Source organism: Balearica regulorum, chromosome Z (genome assembly GCF_011004875.1).
Source record: "Balearica regulorum gibbericeps isolate bBalReg1 chromosome Z, bBalReg1.pri, whole genome shotgun sequence".
NCBI lineage: Eukaryota > Metazoa > Chordata > Aves > Gruiformes > Gruidae > Balearica > Balearica regulorum.
The window spans coordinates 3,771,311-3,785,172 of NC_046220.1; the positions used below are offsets into that span (position 1 = coordinate 3,771,311).

At 42.2% G+C, this 13,862-nt stretch overlaps 2 protein-coding genes across 2 annotated transcripts in view; one reads left to right on the plus strand and one right to left on the minus strand.

Annotated features, from left to right (window-relative positions):
- The window catches only part of POLR3G (RNA polymerase III subunit G), a 20,065-nt gene extending 14,271 nt beyond the window's left edge, over positions 1 to 5,794 (minus strand). Inside the window, exons 1-4 of the mRNA XM_075740968.1 lie at positions 5,668 to 5,794; positions 4,986 to 5,169; positions 2,828 to 2,956; positions 142 to 271 (exon numbers count right to left, since the gene is read on the minus strand). Coding sequence (XP_075597083.1) covers positions 142 to 271; positions 2,828 to 2,947 — 250 coding nt within the window. The 5' untranslated portion in view covers positions 2,948 to 2,956; positions 4,986 to 5,169; positions 5,668 to 5,794. The remainder of the gene's footprint in view (positions 1 to 141; positions 272 to 2,827; positions 2,957 to 4,985; positions 5,170 to 5,667) is intronic.
- MBLAC2 (metallo-beta-lactamase domain containing 2) lies at positions 5,788 to 12,318 on the plus strand. The gene is made up of 2 exons (XM_075740967.1): positions 5,788 to 6,232; positions 8,522 to 12,318. The coding sequence occupies exons 1-2, from the start codon at positions 5,788 to 5,790 to the stop codon at positions 8,905 to 8,907; spliced, it is 831 nt and encodes a 276-aa protein (XP_075597082.1). The 3' UTR covers positions 8,908 to 12,318.
- Positions 12,319 to 13,862: the final 1,544 nt, after the last annotated feature.

The window sequence follows — 13,862 nt, forward strand, 5'->3', positions numbered from 1 at the left end:
TATCTTAAGCTGCCAATTCTAATTCCTCATTATCAGTATAAAATACATCTTCAACACATTCATCTCATTACATCGTCCTTCATAGAATAATAACTACTCAAGATATAAATAAAAATAAAAATAAAAAGCACACAAACAAACCTTCACGATCTTCTTCTACTGCCAAAAAATATGGCATTTTTTTCATAGTTCCTCTAAGATCTTGTTTTAAGGCCAACATGTAATCTTCATCTTCTCCTGTTTTCAGAGGCACTGGCTTATTGTCTGTACTCTGTACAAATTATTATTCATAAGGTCTTAATATTCATCAAAAATACAGGAACACTAACAAAAACTACATAAACACAGGTAATCACAGAAGAGTGAAACTGCATTACGCTACTTTGCAAGTATACTTTATTGCATTCTGACACACATAACTATATTTACAACTACATTTATACCTTTTATGACTTCAATGTATCTTTCTGCAAAAATGTATCAAGAAATCAAGGAAAAAAAAGTATTAAAACTGTGAAACAGTCATTCATAGTCATGCTAAGCTCTTAATTGCCAAAAGCATTTTTTCTCACCAGCCTAAATTACTTGCTTCTCACTTCAGTTGGAGTAGCACTGGCCTTACCCTCTTCTAAAACAGTCTTTTAACTACATTAAGTGTCATTACTCTGAATAACATGGACACCTTTTCCATGACTACTGTCACGGAAACGGGTTCTGTTGTCATACAACCAGCCAGCACACAGGCCCTCACATGATCCAGTATCTCTCAGCTGAATTTAAATGAATTGTTAAGGTTTGGATTTTGGGTTTGTTTTGTGGTTTTTTTTAACTATGAATCTGGAAATTGGGAAAGATAAATAAGCCAAAACAGTTTTAAAAATACAGAGAACACTAGACCCAGAGACAGAATTACAGAATCGATGTTGTTTCTCTCACACGACAGGTGGTACACAATCAATACCTGAGTAGCAGGTTGCTCCAAAGCACAAAGTGCTATCACAAGTCCCAGAGCTGGATCACAAAAGAAATTCACTGCTTCCAGCTGTATTTGCTAGCTGGCCAACATTTTAAATCACTAATGTTGCTGATGGTAAGCTGATGCTCCTTAATTGGGTTTCTAATTGCATTTACAGGAAATTCATAAGAATTCAAAAAGTGTCTATTAGAAATATGGAATAGCAACAATTTACTGCTTAAAACAATTTCCGTGTAAGTCAGTCAACAGCTGTGGTACACTTCTGGTTACTGCCCAATCATTAAATCTAACTCTTGAAAATTTTATCGACCCTACTTATGACACCAGGTTAACTTTGATTTTTTTGAATGGCACTAGCTTTCCCCTGAAAAATCATAGAATCATAGAATGGTTTGGGTTGGAAGGGACCTAAAGTTTAACTGAGTTCTGAAACTTTGTTTACAGAAGGAAGAAAGCATTTTTAGCTTCTCCATGATATACATTAGATACACTGGGGCTAGTAATTCTCCTATGCAGCTGATCCACTGTTGACTGTAACTGCGGAAGCTGTAGTTCACAGAGAATTCAGTTTCCTTGCACTGTTAAGCAGGCTGCAACATTCACATTAGGAACAGTTGCAGATGGCTTAGTATCCATGAAATCACACAACTTAATTGTAGAGGTGGACTAAGAGGACATAATCTGGGTCAGTAAGTGTCCTGGTTCTGGCAAGGATAGAGTTAATTTCCCAAGGAGCCAGGACAGGTGACCCAAGCTGGCCGGGGGCTATTCCATACCATGGGACGTCATGCTCACCATAAAAGGGGGGCTAGTCGGGCAGTGGGGGGGCGGCGCGGTTTCCTGCGGTTCTGGGACGGGCTGTGTGTCTGGTTGGTCAGTCAGTCATCGGATCGGTAAATCGTTCTCTGTTATCACCCATTGTGAATATCTGTTATCAGCACTGTTATTGATTGTTTCCCTCTCCCTTGCTGTCCCAGTAAACTGCCCTTATCCCAACCCTCGAGGCTTTGCCGTTGTTTTTCCGTTCTCCTCCCCATCCCACCGGGGGAGGAGTGAGTGAGCGGCTGCGTGGCGCTCAGCTGCCGGCTGGGCTTAAACCACGTCAGTAAGTCAAAACTTTGGGTGAAATAACTACTCAGAGAAATCTCAGCGTAGTGCCAATTATATGCCAAACTTGCAAGTACCATATCGTAACATGCAAGATGATTGAGAAAAATTTGATGCACCTTGACCAAATCCTAACATAACTCGGAAGTTCTTATAAAACTACATTGTAAGACTACTTTTCTGCTTCAAAATTATCCAAGCTTCCCTGCATAGCAAAACTCAAGTTAAAAAATGCTCTTTCTTCCCCTTTAATTTTCAAATACATCCCAAATGCCAAATGTAATTAAGGTTCCTAAATTACATAAAATATCTTTCAGTTATTTTCAAAGTATTTTCAAATTCCAGCTACTGAGGTATAAAACAATCTTGCAAAATGTTTTCTGTTTGCATCAACAGTAAATTTCTAAAATCAGCAAACCCATTCACAGCTTCAAAGACAAGTGTAACTTCATTTCAAACAAATTCAGATACCCAGCATTTCCGTTACTGTAATGCCTGGAAAACCAAATCATGATGAGGGCTTTAACGAACAAACATCTTGCAAGCAATCTAGTTAGATACGGGATACAACAGTTAGCAAAGGGACAGGAAGTAATTAAAAGAAAAGCAATTATTCACATAAAATACTTTGGAACTGTCTTGAAGTGGTTAGTATTGCTCATGTATTTCATTACATTATCTAAAGAAGACATTGAATACGCTTTACCTGAACACAGAAAGCGTGCTCTAAGATGCTGTACTTACAGGAAATGGTGGTGGAGGGGTACACGCAACATCAGGCAGAGCTGCACCTTTAGTAAAGCCAATAGCCTCAATGTTGAAGGTAAAGGCAGCACGTCCTCTTCCTCTGCCTGACCCAGCCATGTGGAGTTACTGAAAATATTACAGGTTTTTAAAATTTTGGTTTTGTTTACATGTATCAAATGCATGTATGTATTAACTATAAAATGAACATCTAACAAAGATTACCGTAATTTTAAAACCACTCTCGAAGATTTCAAATAGCAAGCGATTTTTAATGCCCATCTTAGGTTCTTCCACATACTATAAATTTGGTACATGCCTAAAAGCAACTCCATTCCCTCCTTTCTGCTAGCCACCTCTGCATGCCTGAAATCACCTCCTAACCTAGGAATTTTAAACTTTCTTCTGCTAAACCTTAGATGCACTGACTTGAGTTCAATCAGAGTAGAAGAACCAGAAACGGGCTAAGGGGAAAAAAAGAAAAAAAAAAAGTTCAAGGACCCTGAACTTTCTGTGAATACATTTTGCAGTTTCTGAACTTTTCTGCAAAAAACAGTTGTGTTTGTCACTCATGGCTTCTTCATCCTTCAGGTGATTTTTTATTTCCGCTATCTTTGTAACTAGTTTTGGGTACTAATAAAGACCCAAAAGCAAGGAGGCTCAAGGTAAAAGGAGGTTCACAGGAGTTCAGCATGTCTGCAAGCTAACTGCTGATAAAAGGAGGTTGTCTCTAACTAAAATATTTCACCAAGGATATAAAATAGCCTGCAAAACTACATTTAGAGTCACATCTCACCACTTTCACTGTTACGCCAATCTTCATCTCACAATTGTATGACCCATGGGTCGGCAAATAAAACAAAATGTGAGAAACATTTTTGAAGGGAATAAGTCAAGAAATGGGACCCAAAGAGAAGCCTGGTTGAAGCAATGTCCTACTGCTCACCCCCCAAGACCGTGCAAAGATCAATTCAAGGCTCCAGCCCAGAAATCCCACGTGGTGTTCACCATTAATTGCAAGGTTACCGTATTACATCTTGCTTGGTAAGAACGCGTCTGTTCCAGACTTATTGCTGTACCTGTATCATCACATCTATTCCCACCATCATGGTGAGGGTGAGAGAACCACTTCAAACAGGAAACAAGAAACAGCACAATACCTACAGCTTCTCATACACTTGTCTACAATAATGAGGAATCCAGGACAGAATTATGATTAGGAGCAAAGAAATGCCTACTTAAGACTAAGACCTTTTAAGATTCCCCCAAATGGAAGCAATGACCTTTTTATCAAATGCCAGTGAGAAACAGATTGATGCAAGTGTTTTCCTACTTATTACTTTCAACAGGAATAAGCTCTGCTTGGATAAAACAAAATCACATTATGTATTTCCACATCACTCAGCAGCACAGAAAACTGTCTAAAAATAAGCAGAGAGTCCTAAATAAATCATTTTAAGAAAGACAACAAAGCAAAAGCTAAGCCTGAGCATTTAATTAACTGTAAATAAAAACAAAAAAAGAAAAAAAAAGAAATAGCAAACTCATTTGAAAACAGGATGAAAAGCAAGATGTGAGCCCGGTAGAATGGAGAAACATAAAAGATACAGCAAAGCCCCAAACACCAGCTATTATATTATTCAGGTGTGGAAAAAAGGGAACCAACGACAGAAGAAAAACAGAAAGAAAAGCTACAGGAGATGTCCAGCTATCAAGGAGAGGCTCATTGTTTGCATTAAATATAATGAATACAAAGGTCTATTTTTAAAATGCTGCTTGAAAATTAACTCTCGGTAAGATTCTCTTGAAATAGCACATTAGTCTGATGAGAAGTTACAAGCTTCAAAACTCCACAGTTTTACTGAAACTCGTTGATTTTTTCAAGCATATTGGCTTAGAAGGTTTATGTCTACTGACACCATAAAGTGACAGTGACAGATGATCAGAGAGATCGTGAAGCAAAAGCTGAGTTGTACAACTAAGTCACCAAGCATGACAAAATTACCATGACAACTAGTGTTTTGGCCGCCTCGAGGGATGCCTAATGGCCACCTGGGCGCATTTTTGTGTTTACAGACAAGTTTGTGTGTCTTTCACTGTACAAATGAGATGGCAGATTTCAGATTTAAGCTTTTAAAATTCCTTCAAAATTACGTACGCTGTTGCTCGGGCAGTCAGTCAGGGAAGGCTGCAGAGGCCTTTGGGAGGGGAAGGCCAGTGGAGACGGGGTCCCCGCCAGCAGCGAGGCGGCTGGTGTGATGGAAGCAGGCCTGAGGAGACTTGGACCAGCTGTCCTTATCATGCGTTTTCATCAGAACAAAAACATCGACTGTGTTCGGATCCTTGATTTTCAGACAGGTGCAATCAGTGGAAGGCAAGAGCAGATAAAGGAGAAAGGTGTGAAACTTAAATACTGAGATTTTGTGGGTTTTTCTCCACCTGATGCCCCTGACCGTAAAAGGGTGAAAACGTTTGTCACGACGGCCATAAGCCCCCGCCATGTGAGAATACACCTCTCGGCTCTTCCCTTTCCCGCTCCTTCTCCCCGCGCTTTCCGTCCGCCGCCCCGCCGCCCGCGCCCCGAACCGCCGGAGGGTCCCGCTCCCCGCTCCCCTCACGACCCGGGCTTTGCTTCGCCCTCCGCAGACGAGTCTCGGCCGCCTCCCCCGGGCAGAGCCCGGCCCTGTCACGACTGGGGAGAGGGCTCCAATTCCCCGTCCCCTCACGTAGCAGCTGAGCCCTCCGGCCGCCTCAGGGATGCCCCACCCGCCCCTCAGAGCTCTCTCCCGGCCGACTCACGGCTCCCTCACCCGCCCCTCAGGGCTCCCCCGCTCGCTCACCCGCCCGCCGCCGCGCTCCGCCCGCGGCTGCCGCAGTGGGCCGGGCCCCAGGCCGCCCCGCCCGCCGCCGCGGCGCTGCCGGGGGGGGGGGGCTCGTCGTCGAGGCTTGGCGGCCGGGCGATGTCGGCGCTGGAGTGGTTCGCCCACAAGCCCCTGGGCGGCGGCATCTTCTGGATCCAAGAGCGCTTCTACGAGTCGGGCAACCGGGCCAACATCTGGCTGGTGCGGGGCTCGCAGCGGGACGTGGTGATCGACGCGGGGCTGGGGCTGCGCAGCCTGCCCGACTACCTGCGCGCCTCCGGGCTGCTGGAGCCGCCGGAGGGAGCCGGACCGCGGCCGCTGCTGGCCGTCGCCACCCACGTCCACTTTGACCACTCGGGCGGGCTGCAGCACTTCGAGGAGGTGGCGGTGCACAGCGCCGAGGCGGCGGCCCTGCTGCGCGGCGATAACTACGAGGCCGTCACCTGGCTGTCGGACCGGGAGGTGGCGCGGCCGCCGCGGCCCGGCTGGCGAGCACGGCACTTCCGCGTCCCGCCCGTGCGGCCCACCCGGCTGCTGCAGGAGGGTAAGGGCGGCCGGGGGCACAGGGTTAGCGTCGCCGTTTGCATTAGTATTTGCGTTAATGCCTGAGCTGAAGTAATTAAAAAAAAAAAAAACCAAAAATGTTTTATTTATTTGGACTCCTGGGTCGCGGAGTAACGTCTTTCTTGCCTCTGTGCTCGTACAGCTTTGTGGAGCTCCTCTTACAACAGTTCAATATTTTTTCACTTATGTTCAGCCTCTGCAACCTGCTTTGCAGAACCTACAAGCCGTCCGCCGTCCTTGACACGGGACAAAAAGAGATCTGTAGTGGGTTAAGTTCTTGGTTCTCCCAGTTGTGAAAGTATTGACAGGAATTGAGATGCAAAAAAAAAAAAAAAAAAGGAAAAAAATGCTTGCCTAATCTGTTTGCCTGTTGATGCAGGATTTTTTTCCTTAGAATGAGAATCACTCAGCGATTCGAGTGACTGACTGAGCACCCCAGGTTTAGCTTCAGGCTTCTAACAGTATGTCACCGTGTCAGTCAGTTCTGGCATTTGGTGACCCTTATTGTTTATAAACTTGCAAGGCATAGCAATGTAAAGAACAAAACGATTTATTGAAATACATACTGCAAATAACACTGATTTTGTTTACAGAATTTACATAAATGTAACACTTACAGAAGTGGCTTGTTACAGATAAAAAAAATCCTGTTTAGTCTCTCCTAGGTAACAATGACTAGGGTATTTTGGCAGCAAACAACCTAACTACAATGTGGTGAAGCAGAAGTTAAAGGGCAGGTGTCTGCTCTACAGGTGACACCGTTTGCTGGGGACTTGGGCTCTTCTTGGCTGTATTACGCCACCCCACATAGGTGCTTGGAAAAGCAGAACTGAACTTACTGAAACCTTCAGGGACGATCTGATGTGACAGCAGTCAATCTGACTGTAGTCAATCAACAGAAGTTTGTTTTTTCTTTAAAAGGGAGGAATTACTAAAAAAATAATCTTGTAAAAGGACAAGCACGCTCACCGTCAATGTAACATGAAGGTTCCTAAGGTAATGTTGATTCAGACACACTGTGTGGCAGTGGCGTGTCATCTCAGTGCACATGTCACTGCCGTGGGGTCAGGATATCCAGTAGTGCTGAACATACAGAATGTGGCAGGGCCAATATTCTGTAACAATCCAAAGCCGCGGCTCTTACTTGGACATTGCCTGCTTCGTTTGTTTAGTTTTAGCATTACCTCAGGAGATCTTTCAGATACACTTCATTTTGCCTATTCTAGCTAAAATTGCGTTTATGTGTATTGTGCCTTACCATGTACTGTTTTCCTAGTCACTTTTATCTTTTAAGATGCACAGTTTGTTCAGCACAGCATGGTCAGATGTTAGCCATTCTGTGACTTCCAAACTCTGTTCTAGTGTTTTCAGTAATCCTTCCCAGTTGAGAACCAAAGTGCATCAGGTACTGTCACAAAAGGTCTGTCTTTCAACGGTTAAGTACCTTTAGGCTTGCTAAGTCTTGAGTAAATCCATGGCATACCTGTCTCTGGTGTGATACAGATCTGCAACTTTCAGATTTCTAATACAGTAGAGGTTTGGTGCCTTTTTCTTGTTCTCCTTGGAACTTGAAATGCATATTACAGTTTTAAGAATCCTTTTATGATGGTATTGGATGTTATTTCTTTTAGAATTGTTTCACAGACTTGTTAAGCAGCTGCTTCAGAGAAGGTTGCTTATATGTTGATCATCTTTCCCTGCATGGCCCTAAAGTTTACATATTTACCACCTGTAAATTAATGGGGTTTACATATTTATAATTAAGCTGGCATTACAATTTCAAATCAACAGCAGACTTACTTGGCCTGTTCTCCACCCCTAGACCAACTTTCTGCTGAAAGTACCCATTCAGTGGTTAGTACAATGAAAAGGCATTCACATTTAAGCTGGCAAAAAAAATGACCTAATGTTAAGAAACTCCTATTTTTATATATCTGATTGAATGAGATGAAGAAAGTGTGTGGAGGCCAGTCTTGGTTCTCCTCCAGCAATTTATGTTCTGTCATTTTGCCTTTCAAAAGTAACAGCAGTGCAATTCTTGGCAAATTAAGTGAGGGTAAAATTATAATAAATTGTGAAATACTTACTTTGTAGACTTTCAGAGGAGACCCAGCTTAGATGTGTTCTGTTTGTTTCCTCTTTTATTTTCTTCTCTTGTTGTGGATATATATAGTACAAACTCTTAGCGTATGGGTAGGTCATACTTTTTTTGTGGTGTTTATTATGCAGGATAAATGCATACATTTTCCTGTAACACATTTGTTTGCAGGGGATGTGATCAGCCTCGGAGACCGACAGCTGACTGTCATGCACATGCCTGGTCATTCAAGAGGCAGCATTTGCTTACACGACAAAGACCGGAAGATTTTGTTCAGCGGAGATGTGGTGTATGATGGATCCATGATTGACTGGCTTCCCTACAGCAGAATAAGTGACTACGTTGCAAGCTGCCAGCGCCTCATGGAGTTAGTGGACAGAGGTCTCGTGGAGAAGGTACTACCTGGGCACTTTAACATATTTGGGGCAGAAAGGCTGTATCGGTTAGCTTCCAACTACATTTCACAAGCTGGAGTTTGTCACAAGGTTTCTACTTGTGCCATGAAATCCATTGCAAGCATAGCACTTCGTGTTGCAAATTCAAGAGTCGCTTCTTAATGACAGTGCATTTTGTGTGATCTATTCCCTGTTGAAAAACCAAACGGCTTGTGAAAGTGTTGGTACATGCAAAAGCAGTATGCATTAGTAAAGAGCTTGCAAATTGATTCAGATGAGCTGCAAAAAATTCTCCCTATTTTTGCCTACTTTATTCCTATTTTTATAAAAAGGATGTAATCTAGTAGCGTTTGCCAAAGCTACCGTTTTTCTTCCTATTGCACATGTACTGTGATTGAAATATATTGTTTTATTTTTGTTATGATTCTGACAGATACATATATGCTGAAGGAGGGTAGATTTAGATGTGAGGCAGAAATCCTTCCCCGTGAGGGTGCTGAGGCCCTGGCAGAGGTTGCCCAGAGAAGCTGTGGCTGCCCCTGGCTCCCTGGCAGTGTTCAGGGCCAGGTTGGATGGGGCTTTGGGCAACCTGGGCTAGTGGAGGGTGTCCCTGCCCATGGCAGGGGGTGGGAACTAGATGGGCTTTGAGGTCCCTTCCAACCCAAACCATTCTATGATGTAATATATGCCAAAATATGTTTTACATTCATGCCTGAAAACTTTTTGATGTAGCATTTGGTTTGTGACTATTCACTCAAGTCCTGCTCAGGTTTTGGCCTAACAGAGCTCGTGCTAACACCTGGCGTGTGCTGGGAGCAGTGCCCTTGGGTCAAAGCAACAACAGGACTCAGGCAAAAGAGAGAAGGGCCATTCTGCCGCCGTTGTCACCTGCGCTCAGTGTCTGCTGCACCCATCATCACCTGCGTCGTTGCAAAGCAGCTGTCTGGTAGTTTCTTTAGAATCCACTAATGTATGGAAATGCTATAGACCAAACTCACTTAAAAAGCTTTTGATGCAGATCCACAGCAGACGGACTGCTGAGGTCTTTCATGCTTCCCGGTGTGGTGCAGGGGATGCCTGCACCATGACAGGAACAGGAATGAGCACTCTCACCGTCAGCCGAGGAACTGTTTTGCTGAAAGGCTTATGAGAATTTGTGAACTAATAAATTAGTGTGTTAGACTAGTCTGTACAAAGTGGATTGAGCCCTTGCCTGATGTGTTTGATTTTTTTCTGATGAGTTCATTAAAAAAAATAATTTTACAGAGTATATTGTTCTGTAAATATGAGAGAACCAGACTGTGACAAGCTTAAAGGTTTTATTTGTGTTTAAGAGTATTTTTATGTGACTGGATTGTAATTTGGTTGTTAATGCTCTGTGGTAGGGGAAGGATGGAGGCTTTAACATGACCTTACCCTCTGCAGGTGCTAGATTAAACAGCCGGTACACTTGTTACCACACAGTGGCTGTAACTTGAACTGTTTACTGTTTGCTTATGAGGTGTTTGGTGCGTATGGCTTTTATGAAAAGTAAAGTGCACTGCATTTGACTCTGTTCCCAAAAAAGTTGAATACATTGAGAAATGCTAAATGACATTGTAACTTGCTTATGAAAATTGAATGTGTGATGTTTAAACCCTGTTGAAATGGTTAAAGTTTGTATAATTATACATAAGTCTATATATTTAACATTTTTAAAAGGACACTGTCTGATGTTATTTTTGTACATAGACGTATCTACTTTCCTAAAAAAAGTGCAAATGTTTTTCCCAAATTTTAGTGGAGTTTAACCTTATTTCTTTGGCTTTCACTTTATGGGGAAGCTTTCTTTCCCCCCTCTCATCATACCCAACGGAAAGGGAGCCCATAGTTCGGGCTCTGTCTTGGGCACGGTGGAGTGGAAGTTGATTGTCTTCTCAATAGGTGTAAATTCTGGTGAAGAAAAGTTACAAAATAAAAAGCATCTTTGTCTCTCAATTATGAAAGATAATATCTTACAGAATACTTTTCTCCTTTCACAGATCACTGTAATCTTGCCTTTACTATTTGAATACATTCTTCAGCGGGATTTGTACTGATAGGTTGTGACATGCCTAGTTCTTGTTAGCAGTGCCTGTCTCCAAGCTGAAGCAAAATTCTAAGTGGGCAGGACAGGCATAGCAATGCAGCACTTGAAAGATCTGTTACCACTCAGATCATAGTCTCTTTTTTGGAGAAATCCAAGTATGTCTGTACTACATGAGGAGTGGTTAATCAGTGGGTAGACTTCTCTTATAAATGAAGCTAGGAGCTTTTTGTCTTGGCTTCGTTTGGCCAGAGGAAGAAATACAAAAGGTCAGCCTGGGAAGCAAAAAAGCCACTCAGTGAAGAGGCCCAGAATAAACTCCACAGTGTGGTTTTCCTTTGTAGCCTGCTGACATGTGCTGCTGTTTAAGCAGCAATCCAGACACCGTTCTTGATAGCCAGGGGTTCACAATGGGCAATCACAGATCTGAGGTGGCAAGTGGGAAAGTCAGAATGGCTGAAGAAATACATAAGCTTCAGCTTACACCAGTAATCCAGATGAAGCAATGGTGTCACCAGTTACCCATCAGTAATTGATAGAACTTCTTCAAATTAGCAATCTGTGGCATAAACCCAGTACTAGTCTTGCTCTGTGCTTTGTGAAGGCTGTAGGAGCACTGGTGATAGCCCCGTGCAATAATGCAGACAGAGAGACCTCTTCTGTCGTAATGCCTGCCAATATGTTTGCCAGTTGCTAAAATTTTGCAAATGTTCGTTAGGAGATCAAGCTGAATTAGCATTCTGTGTAATATAACTATGTGTTTGTTTATTTGATCCAATATTAAGAAGCCCTCTAGCCAGATTTTACTGTTGTAAAACCTGAGCTCCTAAGAGAAGGCTCACAGCCACGCCAATTCAAAAGGAAAGATATCCTCCATCATTTAAGTCTGTGCTCAGGATCAGCTGTAAGATCCTTAAATGTCCAGATCGCTGTTTAAAATGCCCCGTTAAGCCATGCTTAAGTCCATGAAGTATGTGTAGGTAACTGCAGTTGCCCAGGTTTTTTTCCTTGACCAAAATCTAGGGAATAATTTCCGAGCTCAGAAGTGAGCTTTATGTGAATGCAGCCTAAAATGGGCTGTGTTACTAAACTGCTGCTATAATCCAGTTGGAAGTAGTTTTTGGGGGTCTCAAAATTATTTTTGTATTACAAGAAATTCACTACTAGGTAAATGATATGTCTTAAGTATAAAGAACTGTCTCTGACTATTTTTGTTAAGTTACCAAGTTTTAGTCATGAAAGTTTGACAGTGTCCCTTTAATACTACTTGGATTAAATATTTAAAACATGCATTGTAAGTTTAAATATTGCAACATCTTGGGCATTTACAACTGTGTAAATTTATCTGTAAAATCTAAATGTATGTTAATGCAGTTTTCAGTAGACTGGGGAATTTACAAAAAAATCAGATGGGAAATTTTGCCCTGTAATCTGTGAAGACTTTTGTGATGTTAAACAACAGTTTTTATCATAGATAATCATAATAAAAAATGTTATAATCCTGTGCATCCAGTTGTAATTTCTAGGTATTTTTTAAGAGAAGCACTTTTTCATTCTAAATGGATTCTAAAGATCTTTAGAAGTTGCTAGCAGTGTTTTTTATGCTTCTGAGCAACAGACTGCATTAGAAACGTTTACATATCACAGACTGATGCTGCAAAGCTTGTATAAGACCATGAGTGCGTACTTCTTAAAAAACCAAAACAAAACCACATTTTAACACAAATGAAAATCAGGTTTTCAGTGCAATTCGCAAACGGAAAACATGGATGTGATGAAAGTATGTATTTGGGGTTCAGTTTCAGTTTGTGGTGACCTAGATTATTATTTCCACATAATACAGTAGCTACAATGACAGCTGTTTACTGTACTTGAAACAAAAATGGTCTCATAGTTTCTGTTAGCACACAACTGGAACTTGAAATAATGCCTAGTGTACTTGCTGAGTAGTTTCTGATAAAAGACTTACTAACTGATAAACTGTAGTTTTGTGGAAACTACTCCATGAACAGCAAAAGCAGCTGCTGTCATGAAAACCAGCAGAAAGAAATGTGTCTGTATAAATCCAAGAATACATGGAGAAGGTGAAATGCAGCTGTTCATTTAAACATGAAGATATGCTTCCTTCCAGACCACTGCTAACTGGACTTCGGGTATATATGGTTGTTCAGTTAATACAGTGCATTTGTTTTCCTCCCAGGAGTTTCAGTGACAAGGTGCAGTCTTCAAGTCAATCTCTTTGCATATTAGCACAAGTACAATCTTCTTTTCAAAACTAGTTTACCTTGTTAAATTTAGAATTTTATGGCGTGATGAGGACAGAATTTGAAGGCAAATATAGGTAGAAATAAGGTGAGGGAAATGAATTAATTGTAAATAATTATGAGAGGCAATTTACGAAAATAATTTTAAAATACTACAATGTTGGTTTTATCTAAAGAATAAAAAAAAATAGCTTGGGAGCACCCAGCTGGGAGGCTCCACTTCTCAGATTATCGACGTCCTCCACCAGCCTTGTCCCTCTGTCCTTTTTGGTGACGCAGAGGAGTCTTTCATGATACAACCTCACAATCAGGACTAACCCAGCTGATCATGTGTCATCACTACAAAGTGCTGTACGACTATCAGTGATTCCACCTGTGGTGGGTTGACCCTGGCTGAGGGCCAGGTGCCCACCAGAGCCGCTCTATCACTCCCCTCTTTCATTAGACAGGGGAGAAAAGGTACAATGAAAAAAAACTTACGGGTCGAGATAAGGACAGGGAGAGATCATTCTCTAATTATCATCACGAGCAAAACAGACCGAACTTAGAGAGGGAATTCATCTTATTTATTACTAAGCAAAACAGAGTAGAGGAATGAGAAATAAAACCAAATCTTAAAAAACACCTCCCCCCACCCCTCCCATCTTCCCGGGCTCAACTTCACTCCCGGCTTCAACCTCCGCCCCCCCCAGCGGCACAGGGGGACGGGGAGTGGGGGTTACGGTCAGTTCATCACACGGTGTTTCTGCCACTTCTTCATCCTCAGGGGGAGGACTCCTCTCATCGTT

Coding starts and splice junctions, on each gene's coding strand:
- MBLAC2 (XM_075740967.1), top strand. CDS start 5,788: ATGTCGGCGCTGGAGTGGTTCGCCCACAAGCCCCTGGGCGGCGGCATC. Junction 6,233..8,521: donor CACCCGGCTGCTGCAGGAGG/GTAAGGGCGGCC, acceptor ATTTGTTTGCAG/GGGATGTGATCAGCCTCGGA.